At 39.7% G+C, this 18419-nt stretch overlaps 1 protein-coding gene across 1 annotated transcript; it reads right to left on the reverse strand.

Annotated features, from left to right (window-relative positions):
* Window positions 1-2224: 2224 nt before the first annotated feature.
* LOC139136790 (organic cation transporter protein-like) lies at window positions 2225-11628 on the reverse strand. Its single transcript, XM_070704624.1, has 9 exons — window positions 11113-11628; window positions 8628-8731; window positions 7811-7965; window positions 6915-7089; window positions 5903-6041; window positions 5050-5186; window positions 3555-3769; window positions 2931-3039; window positions 2225-2426 (listed from the first exon to the last, which is right to left on the reverse strand). The coding sequence occupies exons 1-9, from the start codon at window positions 11512-11514 to the stop codon at window positions 2225-2227; spliced, it is 1638 nt and encodes a 545-aa protein (XP_070560725.1). The 5' UTR covers window positions 11515-11628.
* Between the last annotated feature and the right edge of the window lie 6791 nt (window positions 11629-18419).

Below are 18419 nucleotides of genomic sequence, written 5' to 3' on the forward strand. Positions count from 1 at the left end.
ACGGAATTCAATTAATCATAGACGTCAACAGATATAGCGGTCTCACAAAGTTACTTCGCGTAACCGCATTAGTCCTGCGTTTTATCTCAAACCTAAAACAAAGGGCAACTCGCAAAACCGGACTGATAACCGCTGACGAACTCAATCGCGCTGAGATAGAGTGGATTAAAGATGTACAAAGACAAGAATTCGCCGACATCGCAAAGAAAATACGCGATAACAAGAAGAAGACGTTGCTAAGCAGACAACTCGGACTGTTTACTGATAAAGACGGCATTCTACGTTGTGGGGGAGGCTACACAATGCTCCCCTGGACTTTGTGACAAAGTTCCCAATTCTACTACCGCCAGCTCATCGGTTCACCGATCTCGTGATTTTGAACGCACACGCACGCGCACTTCACTCTGGATTACAGACAACGGTAACCTACATTCGACGACGCTTCTGGATAGCCAAGATTCGCCAGACCGTGAAAAAATTGCTAAGAAAATGCGTCACCTGTCGGAAAACGAGCGGCAAACCTTATCAAATACCGATACAAGCTCCGCTTCAATCGTATCGCGTAAACGACGCCCCTCCCTTCGCAATTACTGGAGTCGATTTCACCGGAGCGCTATTCGTTAAATCGCCTAACGGTAAGGAAACAAAAGCCTACATATGTTTGTTCACCTGTGCCGTGACTCGCGCCGTTCACCTCGAACTGGTACCTGATCTATCTACGGGATCATTTCTACTCGCCTTCCGACGATTCGCAGCAAGACGCTCGCTACCCTCGAAGATGATTTCGGACAACGCCTCTACTTATTTATCCGCCGCGGATGAAATACGGAAATTATTCTACGCGCCAGATGTGAAACGCTATTTAGCTAATCGACGCGTACAATGGTCCTTCATACCTAAACGGGCCCCTTGGTTCGGAGGTTTCTGGGAACGCATGATCGGACTGACTAAAAACGCGATAAAGAAAGTACTCGGTCGCGCCTTCGTTACATTCGACGAATTGAACACTATTGTTACAGAGATTGAAACCATGTTGAACGACCGACCTCTCACCTACTTGTACACGGATTCTGAAGACACGACGCCCCTATCACCGTCTCACCTTCTGCAGGGACGGCCACTTACAGGCGTGCCACACCCACTATACGACGACGACGAACTTTCGGACCCAACCTATGGAAATAGCAGCAGTTTGAACAAACGGTACGTACGCATTGCTCAATTACAAGAACAATTCTGGCGTCGATGGATTTCAGAATATCTACCCGCTTTGCGTGAACATCACAAATTAAACGGAACTACCAACAACAAAATCAATGTCGGAGATGTTGTTCTAGTTCACAGTGACACTGAACGACGAATGCATTGGCCATTAGCCATCGTGGAGAAATTAAACTACGGGAAAGATGGAATGATACGATCTGCGGAAATCAAGACTACGACCGGACTCACTAATCGTCCTATTGTGAAACTTTATCCCTCGAAGTGAAGGCAGACACTTCTACATTGTTACCAAGCAGCAACAATGACACGGACACAATTCTGCCTGACCCTAGTAAAGGTCAACGACGTTCTACACGTACAGCAGCAGCCATCGCACGTTGTAGGATACATGACCTGAACACTAAGTGAACTCTATATATCGGACAATATATATTGGACACTATTTAATGGACCCTATATACTCATATATACTCACCATATGATATCTAGTCATTTTACTAAGTATTTCGATTACTTTCAATTTTTGCATTTTTCTCGAGTTTTAGTTTACGATGATTTTTCAGATTTTAGACTTGATACCTTTTCTGTCGGGCGGGAGAATGTCGAGAAAACGTATACAAAGATAGCTACTTCTTAATTCCTTGACAATGAAGACAGATTGTAATCTCTTCAGTTCCTTCCAATATCCTGTGTTTACACATAGTTTTAATTCTTTCTGACGTGTGACTCATCTCTAACCAATCAAAGTCAAAGACGCTTCTTACTTTCCCGCCAAAATCGGCTATATCACAGCCTGAATTAGCCACTTTACTTTAGTATATGTTTATGTACAGTATAGTGTATGTGTATGCGTATACTCAGAGCACATCGCTCACCACTGGATCTGGTCGTCACTTATCCACCCACTGATACATTATATTATTGTAGCAGTAGTTCATCGTAGCTGTAGTAATAAAGTTTGAAGAAATACAGTCGACGCCTCTGTCTCCATCACTTGAACTCAAAAGATCCTGCTTCGTAAAACAATCCCACACAGGTTTTTCGTTTCCGGTGCCAATAACACCAAAGTTCCCGATGACGCCGTCATGGATCCCATGATGACGTACGGAAGAGGCTGCCATACATCGGACAGCAATCGCATGAAGGGCATAATGATCGTGGATATACGGCTTGCCAGTATACAAAGGCTAAAACCACTATTCCTGAAACACAAGTAATAAGAGATAGACATTTTATCAGGTCTGAGCCAGATGCAGATGAAATCTGCGTATTACAGGTATTACACTTATTTTTGTTAGTTCTTCGATTCCTTTTGAATCTTGGCCGAGAAATATTCGAATCACGTAAGCTTATGTTTGAAGCTGTGTTAGCCGTAACGTATGACAAATATCTTCAATAGCCCCGGTTTGTGAAAAAAAAAACGATGTCTTCGTCGTTCTGCTAATAGCATGTCGAAACACTTGGTGCTGAGCTCGTTACGTGAAAATGCCCAGTAATGTCCGTGTTGCAGAGACATATTAGGAACCAATAAACTGTAGAAATCAACACTTACAATTTACTCAGACTGTACAGGTATACGTACTTGAAAGTACCAATGAATCCTTGAAACGTATATACCTGGCTTATTTTACTTGAGAAAAGAAGCGACATGCCGCGTCGTTGCCCACATGTGTGTTTTGTTTCAGCACATCAGCAAAGACACTTACCCGACCACTGTGGGGTAGAGTTCGGCCACGTATACGAAACCAGACCAGAAGGCAGCCGCAGCCCCGACTTTGGCTATAAGTGCGAAGGCAATGCTAAGGTATTGAAAACCTGTGAAATACAAAATTCATTAGAATTTTCAAATTGTCACTAGAAATTCCTACATAGGTTAAACTGTCGAGAGTTTTTACCTGAGTTGATTACAGGGAGAAGCACTTCAATTGACGATCGAAACTGGAAACTACGTAGAAGCGAAAGAACACTCAACTTCCCATGCCACTTTAAGGAGGACCAATTTAAGGAGAAAACTGAGTTTGTGCCATCAATTTTGGACCCGTAAGTTTTATTGCCATATCATACGAAATCTAGTCAATTGAAAAATAAATCGTCGATAGTGAGTTGAACGCTTTTCCGCACGGTGAGGGATATTTCAAGATTTCGCACTGAGCGAAATTTGTCTACTGAAAAAAGGAATCTTGCTCCGGTAATGTGACAATTATGTCTTTTTCTGGTGTGGTCATTTGTATTTTTTGTTAATTGTATTCTTTACAAATTTAACTCTTTGTCACCGGTTGATAGTGATGCTAAATTGATCAACATTCAAAGCCAAATGGAGCTGCACTCACCGTTCTTTGGAAAAGGACTGAGGAAACAGAACACACCACCGATGAGACAAAACACTGCGATTGGCCTAGGGCGCCCCCAGCGGTTTATTGTGAACGACGAAAGGAATATGGCGATTACTTCAGCAAACCCAGACAGGAAGAAATTGACATATCTGTTGCCGGCAAGTGACGTCGAAAACATCGATAATCCAAAATATGGCAAAACAACTGAAAACCTGAATGAAATATAAATACGTATCGCATATGTTGCAATATTTTGCTTTCATGAATATTAATGTTACATACGATATTTTCTTCAATTGTTTAAGATGTTGTTTAATTAGGAGAATATGCAATCGATGATCATACAAATAGTTATCATGATAATTATAAAAGAGTATACATGTCCATACAAGAATGCTACATCCATGAAAAAAATATACAAAGCCGGCCCACTTTTGTAAAAAGGCATATGTAAAACTGTGGCCTGAAAAAGAACCGACGCAATGGCCAAAAAGTTTGAATGCCACCAGTCGTCAGAGCAATATGTCTTAACATATGTTGGCTTACGACATAAACGGATAAATCTGTAAGTTGTGTGAATGAAACATACCATGCCAACGACCTGGCTTTCAAGTTCAAGGGAAGAAGATGACAATAGAATGATTGTACTAATTATGCGGCATATATATGTTCCGTGTGCAAAGCGCGGGTCGAAGGGGATTTCCCGAGCAGGTGTAGGTGGACAGTCTGAGATTTAATTCAAAATTTGCTATCGATGTGCATTATATAAAAGGAAAGAAAGGTGGTCGTTCCGTCTACAGCTGTACGTATGGGACCCATACGACGGGTATATTGCCATGCACAACATATCTCAACATGATCCTTCTGCATATACAAAATTTTAAAGTTATAAAGTGGAGGCTGACCGCGGCCGAAGCAGCTTCATGCAGACGAATGGACACATCAAAGAAAATTTGTTTGGCAAAAGTCGTTCGGTGACTTGAAAGCTAAGAAAGTAGTGAACTATTAACGTATCAGGCATCAAATTCTAAATTTGCTTCTCAGTTGCTCGACATTCATCGTCAATTTCTAGGAAGAGAGCAATTTTCAACGAGAAAGTCGCGCAGTCGCAGACTGGATGACCCCTTCGTTTAACATTTTATCGAAGCCATCCTACGCCTTTTAAGCTGTAGTTTCTCTTGTATTGGTTCTTTCTCTCGTCTGTATTTTTGTTCATTCGGCGCATCTAGGGCCCAATATTCATTTTTTTAAAATGGGACTTTCCGAGAAGGCCTTCCATAACTTTATGAAAGAGCGGGGCATCCTAGGATTATGTACATTTGTAAAAATATTCAATGTGTCACAGTCTCGTTCCGTCTATCCGGACAGTTTCCGATTGGATGTACAGACATTCAATGACTTTAAAATGGCCAATATTCGAGAATAATTATTGCTGATATGCATGCCGTATGAATTTAAATAGTCACGAAATAGGTGAATATTAATAACTCACCAGTTGCACAAAATGATTAGTGTGGTTTGTCGAAGTTTCGGAGTTTTGAACAGATCTGTGAAGTTGTAGGATTTCGTTGTCCTTGTAGTTGACTTCGAACTTGTCTCCTGCTTGTACGTCTTTACCTTATTTGGACCCTAAGTTGATAGATAAATGAAAACCCAACAAGTATTCAGTGCTGTTCAGAAGTGACGTCTGACCGCGACGACTTTTTGGATGACGCATGCATACTTATGTCACTTCTACGATTTCATTAGAAAGTTCAGTCTGCAGATGCAATTATATGCAGACAAGAATCCCTTGATCACATGATGGAGGGACAGTGTACATTTACAAACTGGTGTTATAAGTTTGTTTCCTCTCTCTCTCTCTCTCTCTCTCTCTCTCTCTCTCTCTCTCTCTCTCTCTCTCTCTCTCTCTCTCTCTCGTTGATTTAATTTATAAAAAGCGCGCGAGATACCTGATAAATGAAAAGTCCAGCCCGCTGATGATGGGTCTATATACTCGATGTCATATCTCGGAAATCGTCAAAAACACACAAGGTTACCAGATTGGAAAATCGGTCGCTCGAAGCAGGGCAGAAAGAGGACGCTAGGTAGGGAGAGCACTCATGCGACGGATATTCTGGTATTTATGAAAAATTAATACTTGTACACAAACATTCCACCAGCAACTTAACCACATGGGATACGGATCTCGAACACAGCACCCTAATATAACCTCGCGAGTTTTTGATAAATACGCTTGCACTTAGCCCTCTCAGCCTGTAATAAGTTAACACACTTATTTCATATCCGGTGGTGAAAGTTATAAAAAGAAAAATAACACAAATATTTTGCTCTTATTTTCTTACGTGTGATGATAATCTAGTATACGTAAAATAGGAACTTGGCAGTGTCTTTTGATTGGTCCGCACCGCTTCTCGTATGATAATATCAGCCTCGTTCACGTTCCCGAGTGAAAGCAGCCATCTTGGCGATTCTGGAATAAGTCTTCGATATAAAAAAAATACGAAAATATTGCAATTTTAATCTATATTTCACATAGTCACTTGTATTTGGCACGAGTTGTGTCCTGTTAAGAGCGCTTGTTAAAACTTCATCTGATCAAAAACTTGTGGCGTCATCATTATGAGTAGAACGGGGCAATTTTACTTTTATTCGTCACCTGAGTTTAGGCTTTACATTCTGATATTTTTTGAAATTGTTGAGTCATTGACCATGCAAATCTTAGGATTGAAAGTGTTAACTGAATTGATAGATAAGTTTGCACAGATTAACTGATTGAACAGTTGCATGAGTTCTAACTTTAAAGGCATTGGGCGGAAGCAAGGTCACCCGGGGTCACGGGCTCATACACATGGCAAGGTTCGAACGATTTAACTATTTGTGCACAACCATACAATATAATACTCGCTACCCTAAGCACGATTTTGCCACCTAGGTGAGTCATGAAAATCTCAGGCAGTCGACCATATTGTCAATATGGCCGATTTCTACTGGTATGGTAAAACATATAAGATTGCAGAAGCAAAGTACAAGTTTAGGTTATACATGAATTCGATGCCAGAAACGCCTAAAGGGATGGAAAGATGAATGAGTTTAGCTAGTTTCACGATCAAATAGAACTTATTACCGTGGTAGCGATTGCATTTGTGTAAATAAAGTTTTTATCCCTCTCCAAGACTCTTGCTGTCGTGAGAAACCGACATTTTACCCACACATCATTTCAATATCATGTTGTTTAACCCCCCCCCTTGCAAGGCAAAAGTTATTTAAGGTAGCGAGAGTACAGTTGGATTGTGGTATGAAGACAGCAGACGGCTAAGGTCCCCTCTGAAAAGGAACCGTTCGAGACACTCGCACCTGAATAAGAAGACGAATAGCAGCGCCAACTGAGGTATTCCCACAACAATTTGTAGCAGCCTCCAGTGCCGCAGGAAATAAGAAAGGACAGCAAAGATCATGTGACCCGCTGGAAACATCAACGCCAGCATATTTCCGATGATAGCTCGCTTTGAAGGTCCGGTCCATTCGATAACTGTGTGTTAATTGTGAGAGGGTGAAATGAATCAAAAAAGTACAATTTCTAAAAAAATATATTAAATCCATGCTTTATATATGGCTTGCTTGCATTGCATCTCATCTTTAACATTCTATGATTAAATGTATTAATGCTAATTCTTCCATATACTTTAAACTTATGCAACACTTCATCAAGTGGTTAATAAGTTCCTAAAGTAAGTTCGTTTATGCACAGTATATTACGTCCAATGAACATCATCTGAATTTGAACATTACCTTTAATGAGCTCCAATTTAATTTGTAGATGCAATAATTATGACTTTTTATCATTAGGTAACATGCGTTGGCCCAAATCGTTCAACATTTTAAAGCTCAGCCATAAAATCCGCTCCTCCGATCATTCTTCAGGAAAAGTTAATGAATTGATATGAAGTATAACCTTTTGCCTTTCCATGATAAGTTCTTTCACCCATCGGTTTTGCTGGTCGATTGATAAATTGGAAACAATTATAGCTAGGTCACGGACATAATTTGTCGAAGATATTACTAAAAATTACAAAAACGCATGAAAAGGTGACGCATTTGTACCGAATACTGGAATTATTTGGAAACTGCAACAAATGTAAATAGTAAACAGAATATCATAGCACACAAATATAGATTTGCTACAAAAAGCGCTATATTGTTACTTTGCAATAAAAATACGGGGCTGTGTTCAGATTCTATACTGAACATACCGTATGTAAACGAAGCCACCAGTACACCTGGGTATGTGCAGCCAACGATGAACTGACAGAAAATGAACATGGCGAGATGTGGCGATGCCGCAGACAGGAAGCAAAAGATGCTTTGGATAAGCAAAGCCGAGGAAATCGACCGCAATCTCCCATACCTAGAGAGTAGATTGAATCATGTAGCATTTGGGAACATAATCTGTTATCTAAAGTTGAAAAATGCTGAGGTTTAAAGAAAATGTGAATAAAATCTCTCCAGAAAGGAACGTTTCTGATATAAATGTATATGAACAAAAATCAACACATGCAACCACCGTCAATATATATCATGTACAGTGTTACCACTGCTTCAAATGAACAGAAACTAGTATAGGCTAAATAATAGGAACTAAGCTTACCACCGATGAATAGGGGTTCCTATGTACGACGATCAGTAATGAATAGGAGTAACTGTTTATTTAACCTGCGTCTATGAATGAACAGTTGTGTAATTGCTACAAATAAAGTCGGGGTAGTATTTAGCATACGTAACTACATGACGAGAAAATTTTCATCTATGAACATAGGCGATCATATTAATCTATCATAACTGAACAGACGGCCTCCAAAAAGACTTTTAAAGAGGCAGTCATGTGCGATTGTTATAATGGATTGTGGGTCACCACGTGAAACTGTCATCAATAAAAATAGACAACGTACAACAATCATAGTGCTGCGAAACTATAAATACAAGGCTCAGGAGGCCGATTCGTTGTCATCGATAAATATCAGACAATTTCCTAGAAAGGCCACGCTTCTAACAATGGTGGATCGTAGTCACCTATCCCAAATTGTTCCGAAGATGCCCGATCCGACCGTCATTCCAGCGTAGACTGCAGACTGGGCGAGTTCCCTCAGCCATTTTCTGTCACATACTAGGTTCCACTGCAAAGAAAAGAGTATCATGGAGTGTGTAAAATATACTTGTATATGATGCAGTCTATCTATTCATTACTTCCTTTGGTGAAGTGGTTTTGTCTGTCGATAGACTGCAGAGTCCAGTCCCTTTTGAATGAATGACAAGCTAACAAAACTTAAGATTGCGATGCCATCGACTTTGCAGTTAGTTCTAGCTGACATAAAGTTCAAGATGTCTTTCAGTATGCCCTAGTCTTGATATTGTCAATGTCACTGGTACATTTAGTCAACTTTGGTGCTGCCATTTTGGAGAATGATCTTTCTGGTGAATCCCGACAACTGTTTTGAGATGATGATTTCTAACAGAAAGACAAACAGAGAGACAGACATCGGTATGACAGTAGCCCTAGTGCAACACGTTAACTGACGTGTCACTGCTGCATCGTTTATCTTTCGAAAGTAGACAACGTTTCGTTGTCAAAAGCACAGCACGTTAAGGGCCGTATAGCCTTGAATCGATCATTGACATGCGGGGTGAATCATTTGATTGTGGGAGAGGGCTGGAGGATTTCCGAAATGAAAGTCGTTGCTGGCAATTTATTAGGAAAAAAATTTCTGCCTAGTAAGCATGGGAAAAATTTCTTCAAGGCTGTAAAAAAATGTTTCAATGTACCCTGAGATAATAGTCTCCAAAGCTGCAGCCTACGGCGGCTATTCATGACCAAGCTTTTTATAGATTGGTTGATAATTAATCTGCTGCACGGAGTATATGCCGTGAAAAAGCAAAATCCTGAGTTTGCATGGATGTATACTACTATTCTGTTTATTTGCAAGTTGTTTGCATATGCATCACTCCACGATAAAGGTTAAACAAGGAGGACTTTGCCCCTTTAAAAACGTCCGTTAACAATTTTCTATAACGTTTTATAAAAACGCCAATTTTCTGGGAATGCTTGGTATCTGAAAACCAAAGTTTAAACTTCAAGCAATAAGAAAAGCTTATTCTGCAGAATATATGTTTGTATTCTGAAAGGCTTAACGGAGCTAATTTTGTCACAACGTACAAGTTTAAGTATGTTAATGTAAACATTTGTTGGAACAAGCGAAGTGAATTTCAAAAGAACTACATAAACAGTTTCCGGGAAGATTTATGACCATCAATTAAAATAAAGACAAAATTATAGGACATTGCAGTTAGATAGAAGTTACATTTTTCATGATTGGTGTATGTTAACTATCAAATAATTATGAAATGTCAAGATCTGTTTTGGGAAGGCCCGCATGATGCAGCCACAAACAAAACACCAGTCTGGTATTGTCAAATTTGGCGTCGCTTTACCATAGTATGCAATGGTTGACTTAAGGAAAATACAAGGTGAGGCAATGGCTTGCAGCATTTTAAAGACCAGTCATCCCCTCATGCATATTTTGAAAGCCATGTGCTGCACATCAAGCATGGATTTGACTTAACTAGTATCTCTGCATTCATCTCTGAAGGTTGCGTAGCTTTTGAAATATAGTCAGTGATGTGCATGTGCAAAGGTATATACATTTTAACATAATTACAATGTTAAATGCCAGAACCTGTAACATTTGCTATTTTTTCAGAATTTCGTTCGGTTTTACTTCAGTTTGTTGCTTTACTCTCCATGGTGATATACCAAGAATTTTAGCCATTATATATGCATACAATGCATTGTTATTGAGCCAAATGTTAGTCCAAACTAAGATCCATGTGCAAACAATATTAATGCATTTTACATGCATACTTGTTTTGTTCACGAGCTGAATACTGGGCATTTCAATAAACTCTATAGATGAGAACAAGAAATATTACCTGATACACTGAAGATTTAAATAAAATTGAAAAAAATCAACAATAGTTACAACTACTGTCACTATAAGGACACTGTATTTTGCAGCCAACATATTTGAATGTTTGTGGTTTTGTTAAAAATTGCTTTTAATCTCGCTACTCGACAAAAAATGATTTCAAGGTAACTTTCGTAAAAAAAATTGCTGCCAGGATGGGTGATAAAATAGTTGTTACAGTCACATCCATTTCCTCCAGCTAGCTCCGAAATCAAATCGTCCACCACTACGTAAAAATATTATTTTTACGCATGTTCAAGCATGATCCTAAAATGTGAATGCAAGTGCCACAACCAACAACAGCAAACATTTCGCAACAATGCCTATTGCACACTTTAGAACTATTTTTGCGCATTTTTAAAAATGATGAATTTTCCCAATTCTGCTTCTTAGCAGAGAGTAAAAAAAACAGGACAAGTCTCCATAGACCCATATAATCTACCAGAGACATGTTACAATAAACGCAATTTTTAAAATTTCAGTCTATAGTTCAGACCGAAACGAAGCAATGCGTAGTAGTGTATCACAAACATTACCTCAGTGACTGTGGTGGATTGATGCTGCGATGGGTCGTACCCCCATTTTGCGCATATTTGCCCTTCAATGTCCGTGCTATAGGACGAGGTGCTGTTATCTGCCTGTCCGAATAAGTGGTCAGTACTCGAGTATATCGTAGACCAGTTTCCGGTGATTGAGTTCTCAAGAATACCACACCCGCCTTTCGTTTCTGCGATCCGAGTTGCTCTGAAGGACGTCGCCTTCGTGGACGACCCGTTTTGAATCTCAGCCAGGCACACGAAGTCGACATCGTCGCTTATGAAGACTTGCGCAAATACTATGAACGGGACTGTCACCAAAAAAGCCGCATTAAACACGAACAGTTTCCTCTGATACGGTCCGAAGTCTCCAAAAGAGGCTAGAATTGTATCGAAATCCATCCCCTGTCTCTCCTGGCTCCCGTGACTAAACAAAGTACCGCACAGACAGTCGCTTTCTATCCTGCCCCAAAACAAATACCGATAATGAACAACGTAACGTTATGTAACATAACCTGAGACAGACGCCAATGTGCACAAGTATACGCTTCTAGTTTGTTGGCACTCAATGTCAATACTCTTTCACCGATGACTTTTTCGCTCCAATAGTACTATCAACAGTCGCTTCATTGTAGTCAGGTACACGGCGAAAGTCTCTGTATTTTTAGGTAAAGAGAAGGGGCCCCCTATCTATGCTAACAGGGGCCTTCGCCATGCATCCAATTAAAAGCGACAGTGTGCACGAGGGGCCGAAGGTAAGAAAATTAATTTACACATTCATGCTTATTTCAAAGATATAGAAAATGTCTTAATAGACAAATGCTCGTTATATATATATATATATATTATCACATGAACTGGCCCGTATCTCCACCTGTGTGACGTACACCAGCACAGATAAGAAATCCATATTACCCCTGTTGTACGTCATCAACCGGAACTTTTTTCCTGCAATGGTACCGTTCGTACGTGCACGTCGCGACACAGACCGATTTGTCGTGATTGATGCCGTGCTCTCATAGCATTTTGACAAAAAGGTGACCCGATAAATCCAGATATGGGAACATAGAAGGCATGCCCACGAAATTTCGAGTCGCTAAAGCTTTAGCTATTCCCAAGAATCGAATGAGGATACCGTCGATCGTTTTAATGGCTCAGTAACGTCACGGCTCCAGTCGTAAGGCTCAATGTGGACGTCGTCGTACCTGGCGGCGATCGCCCGTCAAGCAGGACGTACCTGGCAATCCCGGTTGGCGATAAACCCGAAAGATACACCTCAACGAAAGTTCAACTTAATAAATGAGTACCGTGTAATCTTCGGGAAAGCGACATAGAAGGCACAGGCATAAAGTCATTCGACGAACAACGATAAATTTCCTTCATCACACAAATTATTCCGTTGTTTCTCGATCGGAATCAAACCTGCAGCGTATGGCTGTAGTGAAGACATAAGCTGTCGACCTGCAGTGCAGCGCTGTAGAATCCGATGCATTTCGAAAGTTGACTCGGACAACACTCACAACAGAACAGAGTTCCCGTCAAGTAACAAAATTGGGATGTACCTACGGGCGATATATGTGTCACAGCAAACATCAAAGTCCGTAATACGAAAACATTGACGACCGAGATGGCCACCGGCGGATACCGGTGACGGCAGTGCCCACTACAAGCGTATAAGCTTACACTCTGTGTGTCATCGATCTGTATCTTGCGGGCTCGAAAAGGTCGTAAACTTGTGATATTTAAAAGCCACGGCATCTCTAAGAATGATAACTACTGTTCGATCGTGTCATTGCATTAACTTCAAAAATATAATTGTAAATATTCTAAATAACTCAAAATACTATTGTTATCCGTCGCTAGCGCGGTGAAAGCTATGTCCGCCGATGGCAGACTTGCCTTGGCATCCGTCCAGCGCGAGACAATGATTGACAGGCGCACGTGACCGAATCCGTATGTCTGATTGGTGGAGATACCATTTTAGGCTTAATCGGATTTATGAATGAAAGTATACCTGTAAACATTTGCACATCTCCTGGGTGACGGACCGCTTTACTCATTAAATAAAACTAATCCGCGTAAATAAAACACAAAATCGCGATAAAAACCATGGATTTTGTTACATTAATTTTGATCGATCCACATCAAAGAAAAAAAAGAAGACTGTTCATGTGATAAATATATAATCCCATGGTATTTTTCTCTGTTTGACGTCATCGTATACTCGTTTTTTCGCGGAGCCGCACAACTTCTCGCCTTCGGCTCGAAGTTGTACGGCTCCGCGAAAAACACTCGTATACAATGACGTCAAACAGAGAAAAATACCATGGGATTATATATAAATATATATATATATATATATATATTATATATATATATATATATATATATATATATTATATATATAATTTACACATTCACGCATACTTTAGAGTTAGAACAGATGGAAAACATATACACAAATACATATATATATAAATATATATATATATATATATATATATATATATATATCTATTTGTATACATGTTTTCCATTTGTTCTAACTCTAAAGTATGCGTGAATGTGTAAGTTATTTTTTTTTACATTCGCCCCCCCCCCCCAGTATATGTGGCGCTACCGCACAATTTGACGGCTACAGTGTTGACACTCTCCTTCATCCTAGATAGAGTCAAACTGGACATTTTGGATACCAATACTAGTATCCCAACACATGCGCTAAAATCTACGTGGGATGTTTTGTTGTGTTGTTGGAGCCTTTTCTCGTAGTAAAACGTCATGAGATACAATACGGATATTACCTTTCACATATTTATTCTATTTTAAATCTTGGCAAACCTAAATATAACCCGTTATTGCTATGCTGCTTGAAATGTCAACGGCCCATTATCGTTTTCTACCCGGTACCTCTGTGCTGGCGAGTAGGGTCAGATATGAGCCGCCTTAGTATACCAAGATCTTGTGTTTAATAAAAAGCAGCCTAGTGACGACATCCTCTGAGGTGAAAGTGATGTTCCTGTCGATAATCCAGAAAAAATGCGATATTAAAAAACAGAACAATGTGGTCGTAGATGGTACATTGGTCTGCAAACCGTACATCGTTCTTCAAAGCTAATTGTTCTGAGGTTGCCATGTCCCATGCTACTACAGACACACAGTCGTTTGTGGATTTGTATACGGTGAGGGCCCTGTAATGAAAATGGCTATACAGTTAAAGGGACCTTGGCCGTTAACCTATATCCACAAGAGACTGTGCTTATACATACATATTATAGACCAGGACTCAGTCGGTACTTTTATACATGTTGATTTAAGCAGTAACTGTGGATTAATACAAAATTCCGATAGTTTTACGAAACATGCGTTTTTGCAAAGGTTATGGAATGAAACACGATATTGACCCCAAGTATCAATATAATTGGTTATCCGGATGTCGCCATTTAGCATAAAGAAATTTGTATTGCTGTCAACGAAAATCCAACATGCAAAGAAGTTATTGATTTATTGTTTGAAATTTTTAATATGATTGCTTTGTACTGACACAATGGTAAAGAAAAATGGCATCACTTGTTTTAAAGTAAAAGATCATGCACAAAAGTACAATTCAAAATAATTGAATTTATGCATGATTCATGCATCATACATAATGAATATTTACATTTTGCTTATGGTCCGGACGACAATTAACTTGTCAACAATAATGATGCAGTTTACGCATGTGCAGACTGAAAGCTGAATACTGTGTATTTCAACCTTTCTTTTAGGAGCAGAACATGAAGTTGTACTTGGTATTAAAAACAAAAGTAGTTAAAAATCATCGGAAAGTACAGCTACTGGCCTGGTTCTTTAAAATCCGAGGAGATTCGAAGCGGCCTTGCAGAGATGGCAAACACTGGAGATTCTTATAGTGACGTATGTAACTTCCAATTAGTAGCTGAAAATGTGGCAGACAAGAATGCCGATAGAATGTTTTGTCAATTCAATAAACCCCAATCCATATTGTTAATCATCCTATATAGAATGCAATTAAAAGAATTATGTTGTGCGATACAATGTTTCCTTTGAAATAGGCTACTAGCATGGAAGTACAAGTAGGGCGTGTACTCCACATGTGAACAGAAATCGCAAAAAGGTGGTAGCCGCACACAGCAGATCTGCTTTTTGTATCAATAACATACCAAAATTTAGAGCGATGGAATACGGCCGTGTGCTGGTGATGATCGGTTTAGATGGAGAAGTCACGTTTAAATATGCTATTTAAAGATATCCATAATATATTCACATGGTTACCATATTTTAAAGTCAATGTTCACCTACTTCAACCATTAAGGGGATTAACGTATGTAGATATGGTCATAATTATGCCCCTCTCATTGGGTGGCCCGTTTATATTGTCCGGTATTTCAGTCATGTCAAGTCTATTGTTACGTGCTAGAGAAAACGAACAAAAGGGTGAACTCAGCAGTTAACGTTTAAACAAAATTTATTACAAAAATAAAACTAATTGCTAAGTCAGGGATAGAGTACAAGCTTTAAAAGTGTACAGATTACTTATCTCAGCTGGGACGGCAAAGCTCCAGTCTCAGAGTTGTAACAGTCAGTCGGATGAATGAACAGTCCTTTGGCTTGCAGGCTTGAAGCTGCACAAAGTCCACAGTATAAATCCAGCGTTGACAGTGAAGGTCTTGAAAAGTCTTGAGAATGACTACTGCTGGAGTTTAGTAACACACAAGAGACACGATCCCAAAAGTCTGACTGGAAGCTGTGCACGTCCCTTTTATAAAGGCATATAAGAACAATCTAGAACTTTTATTGACATGCTAATTACTGTTCTAAAATTATCTCCCTTACACAACTAATCAACTTTCCAGAACATTCCAAACATGACTAATTGAATTCAAGGTTGTTAGGTCATCAAGGGCAGTGACCTTGAGAATGTTCTAGACTAATTGAACTCAGGTCATGATGAGTGTGGGGTAAATGACCTACATAACACACCCCCTCTTCAAAAAAAGAAAATTTTTCAAAGAAAAATCTTTCTTTTACAAATGTAATCTTGAAAAAGATTTAAGTACTCAATTTTTTTTACTCTAAAGTAAAACTTCTTGAAAGTGAACAACAATAAACTCTAAATACGAGAGAGACAGTCTGCAATTAAATTGTCTCTGCCTTGGATATGTCTAATGTCAAGATTAAACTCCTGTAACATTAAACTCCATCTTAGCAATCTCTGATTTTTGCCTTTAAATTTCTGCAGAAAAACAAGAGGGTTGTGATCAATATAAACCACTATTGGCTGATTTGAAGAAGTAACATAAACTTCAAAATGCTGTAAAGCTAATATCAAAGATAAACACTCTTTTTCAATTGTAGAGTAGTTTCTCTGGGATTTGTTAAATTTGCGTGAAAAATAGCAAACAGGATGATCTATACCATGACTATCCTCTTGCAATAAAACAGCACCAGCAGCCGTATCACTAGCATCCACAGCTAATTTGAATGGCAAAGTGAAATCTGGTGCAGACAACACTGGAGCACTTTGCAGTATGGCTTTAAGTGTATCAAATGCCTGTTGGCATTGCTCTGACCAAACAAACTTTACTTTCTTTTTAAGTAAGTTAGTCAAAGGCTCCGTAATTGTGGAGAAATTTGGACAGAATTTTCTGTAGTAACCAGCCATACCGAGAAAGCGCATCAGTTGTCGTTTGCAGTTTGGTATGGGAAAACTTGAAATGGCACTGATTTTGGCATCAACAGGTTTTACCTCACCCTGTCCTACAGTATGTCCGAGGTAAGTTACCCTCGCCCAACCAAACTCAGATTTGGCAAGGTTGACAGTCAACATTGCTTTACTCAGTCTCTCAAAGAACTTCCGCATGAGCTTGATGTGTTCCTCCCAGGTGTCACTATACAGGACGACGTCGTCAACGTAAGCTGCACACCCGTCTAGCCCGGATATGACGTCGTTGATCATCCGTTGGAACGTTGCCGGAGAGTTCTTCATTCCGAATGGCATCACCTTGTACTGGAACAATCCGTCTGGTGTAACAAAGGCGGATATTTCACGAGCACGATCCGTCAGAGGGACTTGCCAAAATCCCTTCAGTAGGTCAAATTTCGTCACATACTTGGCTTTTCCCACTCGGTCGATGCAGTCATCAATCCTCGGGATTGGGAAAGTGTCTGTCTTTGTTAAAGTGTTGACCTTCCTAAAGTCCGTACACATACGATAACTGTGATCTGATTTGGGAACAAGTATGCACGGCGAACTCCAGTTACTTTTACTGGGTTCAATAAAGTCATTGTCCAGCAGGTATTTGACTTCTTCCTGGAGATATTTCGCTTTTGTTGGATTCAGTCTGTATGGATGTTGTTTTACAGGCTTACTGTCCCCAACATCAACGTCGTGGTAGATGACGTTTGTCCTCGTTGGAACATCTTGAAACAGGTGTTATATTCATGGAGCAGTTCTTTCACCTGTTGTTGTTGTTCTGGCTGGAGGTGTGCCAACTTTGTAGACTCCAGCTTCTCCAGGATTTCTGAGTTCTGAAGCTTGACCGAGCCCAGCTTTGAGTTTAGAGTATTTTCACTCAAGTCAGTTTCAGTATCACTATCTTCATAATGGCCAGAACTGACGGTACTGACAGGCTGAGTATAGTAGGATTATCCCTATCCAAATATGGCTTAAGCATATTTATGTGACATAGCTGTTTTTGTTTTCGCCTGTCAGGTGTTATTATGATGTAATTTAAATCACTCAATTTCTTATCAATTAGGTATGGCCCAAAGTAATGAGCATGGAGTGGTTTGCCAGGAATTGGAAGTAGAACAAGAACTTTTGACCTGGTTCAAACTTCCGTTTTGAGGTGTTTTATCATATTTGGTTTTCATTGACTGCTGAGATGACTCAAGATTTTCTCTGGCTAATTCACATGCTTTAGAGAGCTTTGTACGAAAATCTGAGACATATTGCAAAATATTCAGACAATCATCATCGTCTGATAGGAATTGCTCTTAACAAGCTTAAGTGGGCCACGGACTGTATGTCCAAATACAAGCTCAAATGGGCTAAAACCAAGAGACTCTTGAATTGACTCTCTAACAGCAAAGAGCAAAAAATGAATTCCTTCATCCCACTGCTTCTCTGTGTCAAAACAGTAGGTCCTAATCATGTTTTCAAAGTTTGATGAAATCGCTCAAGAGCACCCTGACTTTCTGGATGATAGGCGGATGACCTATACTGTTTAATGCCTAGCTGATCCATTACTTGTTGAAAAATTCCAGACATAAAGTTGGAGCCTTGATCG

This window comes from Ptychodera flava, chromosome 7 (assembly GCF_041260155.1).
Source record: "Ptychodera flava strain L36383 chromosome 7, AS_Pfla_20210202, whole genome shotgun sequence".
Taxonomy (NCBI): domain Eukaryota; kingdom Metazoa; phylum Hemichordata; class Enteropneusta; family Ptychoderidae; genus Ptychodera; species Ptychodera flava.

Excerpts from the sequence above, each read along its gene's own strand:
- LOC139136790 (XM_070704624.1), bottom strand. The coding sequence starts at position 11,514 with ATGGATTTCGATACAATTCTAGCCTCTTTTGGAGACTTCGGACCGTAT. Across the intron at positions 8,732-11,112 it reads AATCCACCACAGTCACTGAG|TGGAACCTAGTATGTGACAG; the intron begins GTAATGTTTGTG and ends TTTTCTTTGCAG. Across the intron at positions 3,040-3,554 it reads CAGTCCTTTTCCAAAGAACG|GTTTTCAATACCTTAGCATT; the intron begins GTGAGTGCAGCT and ends TGTATTTCACAG.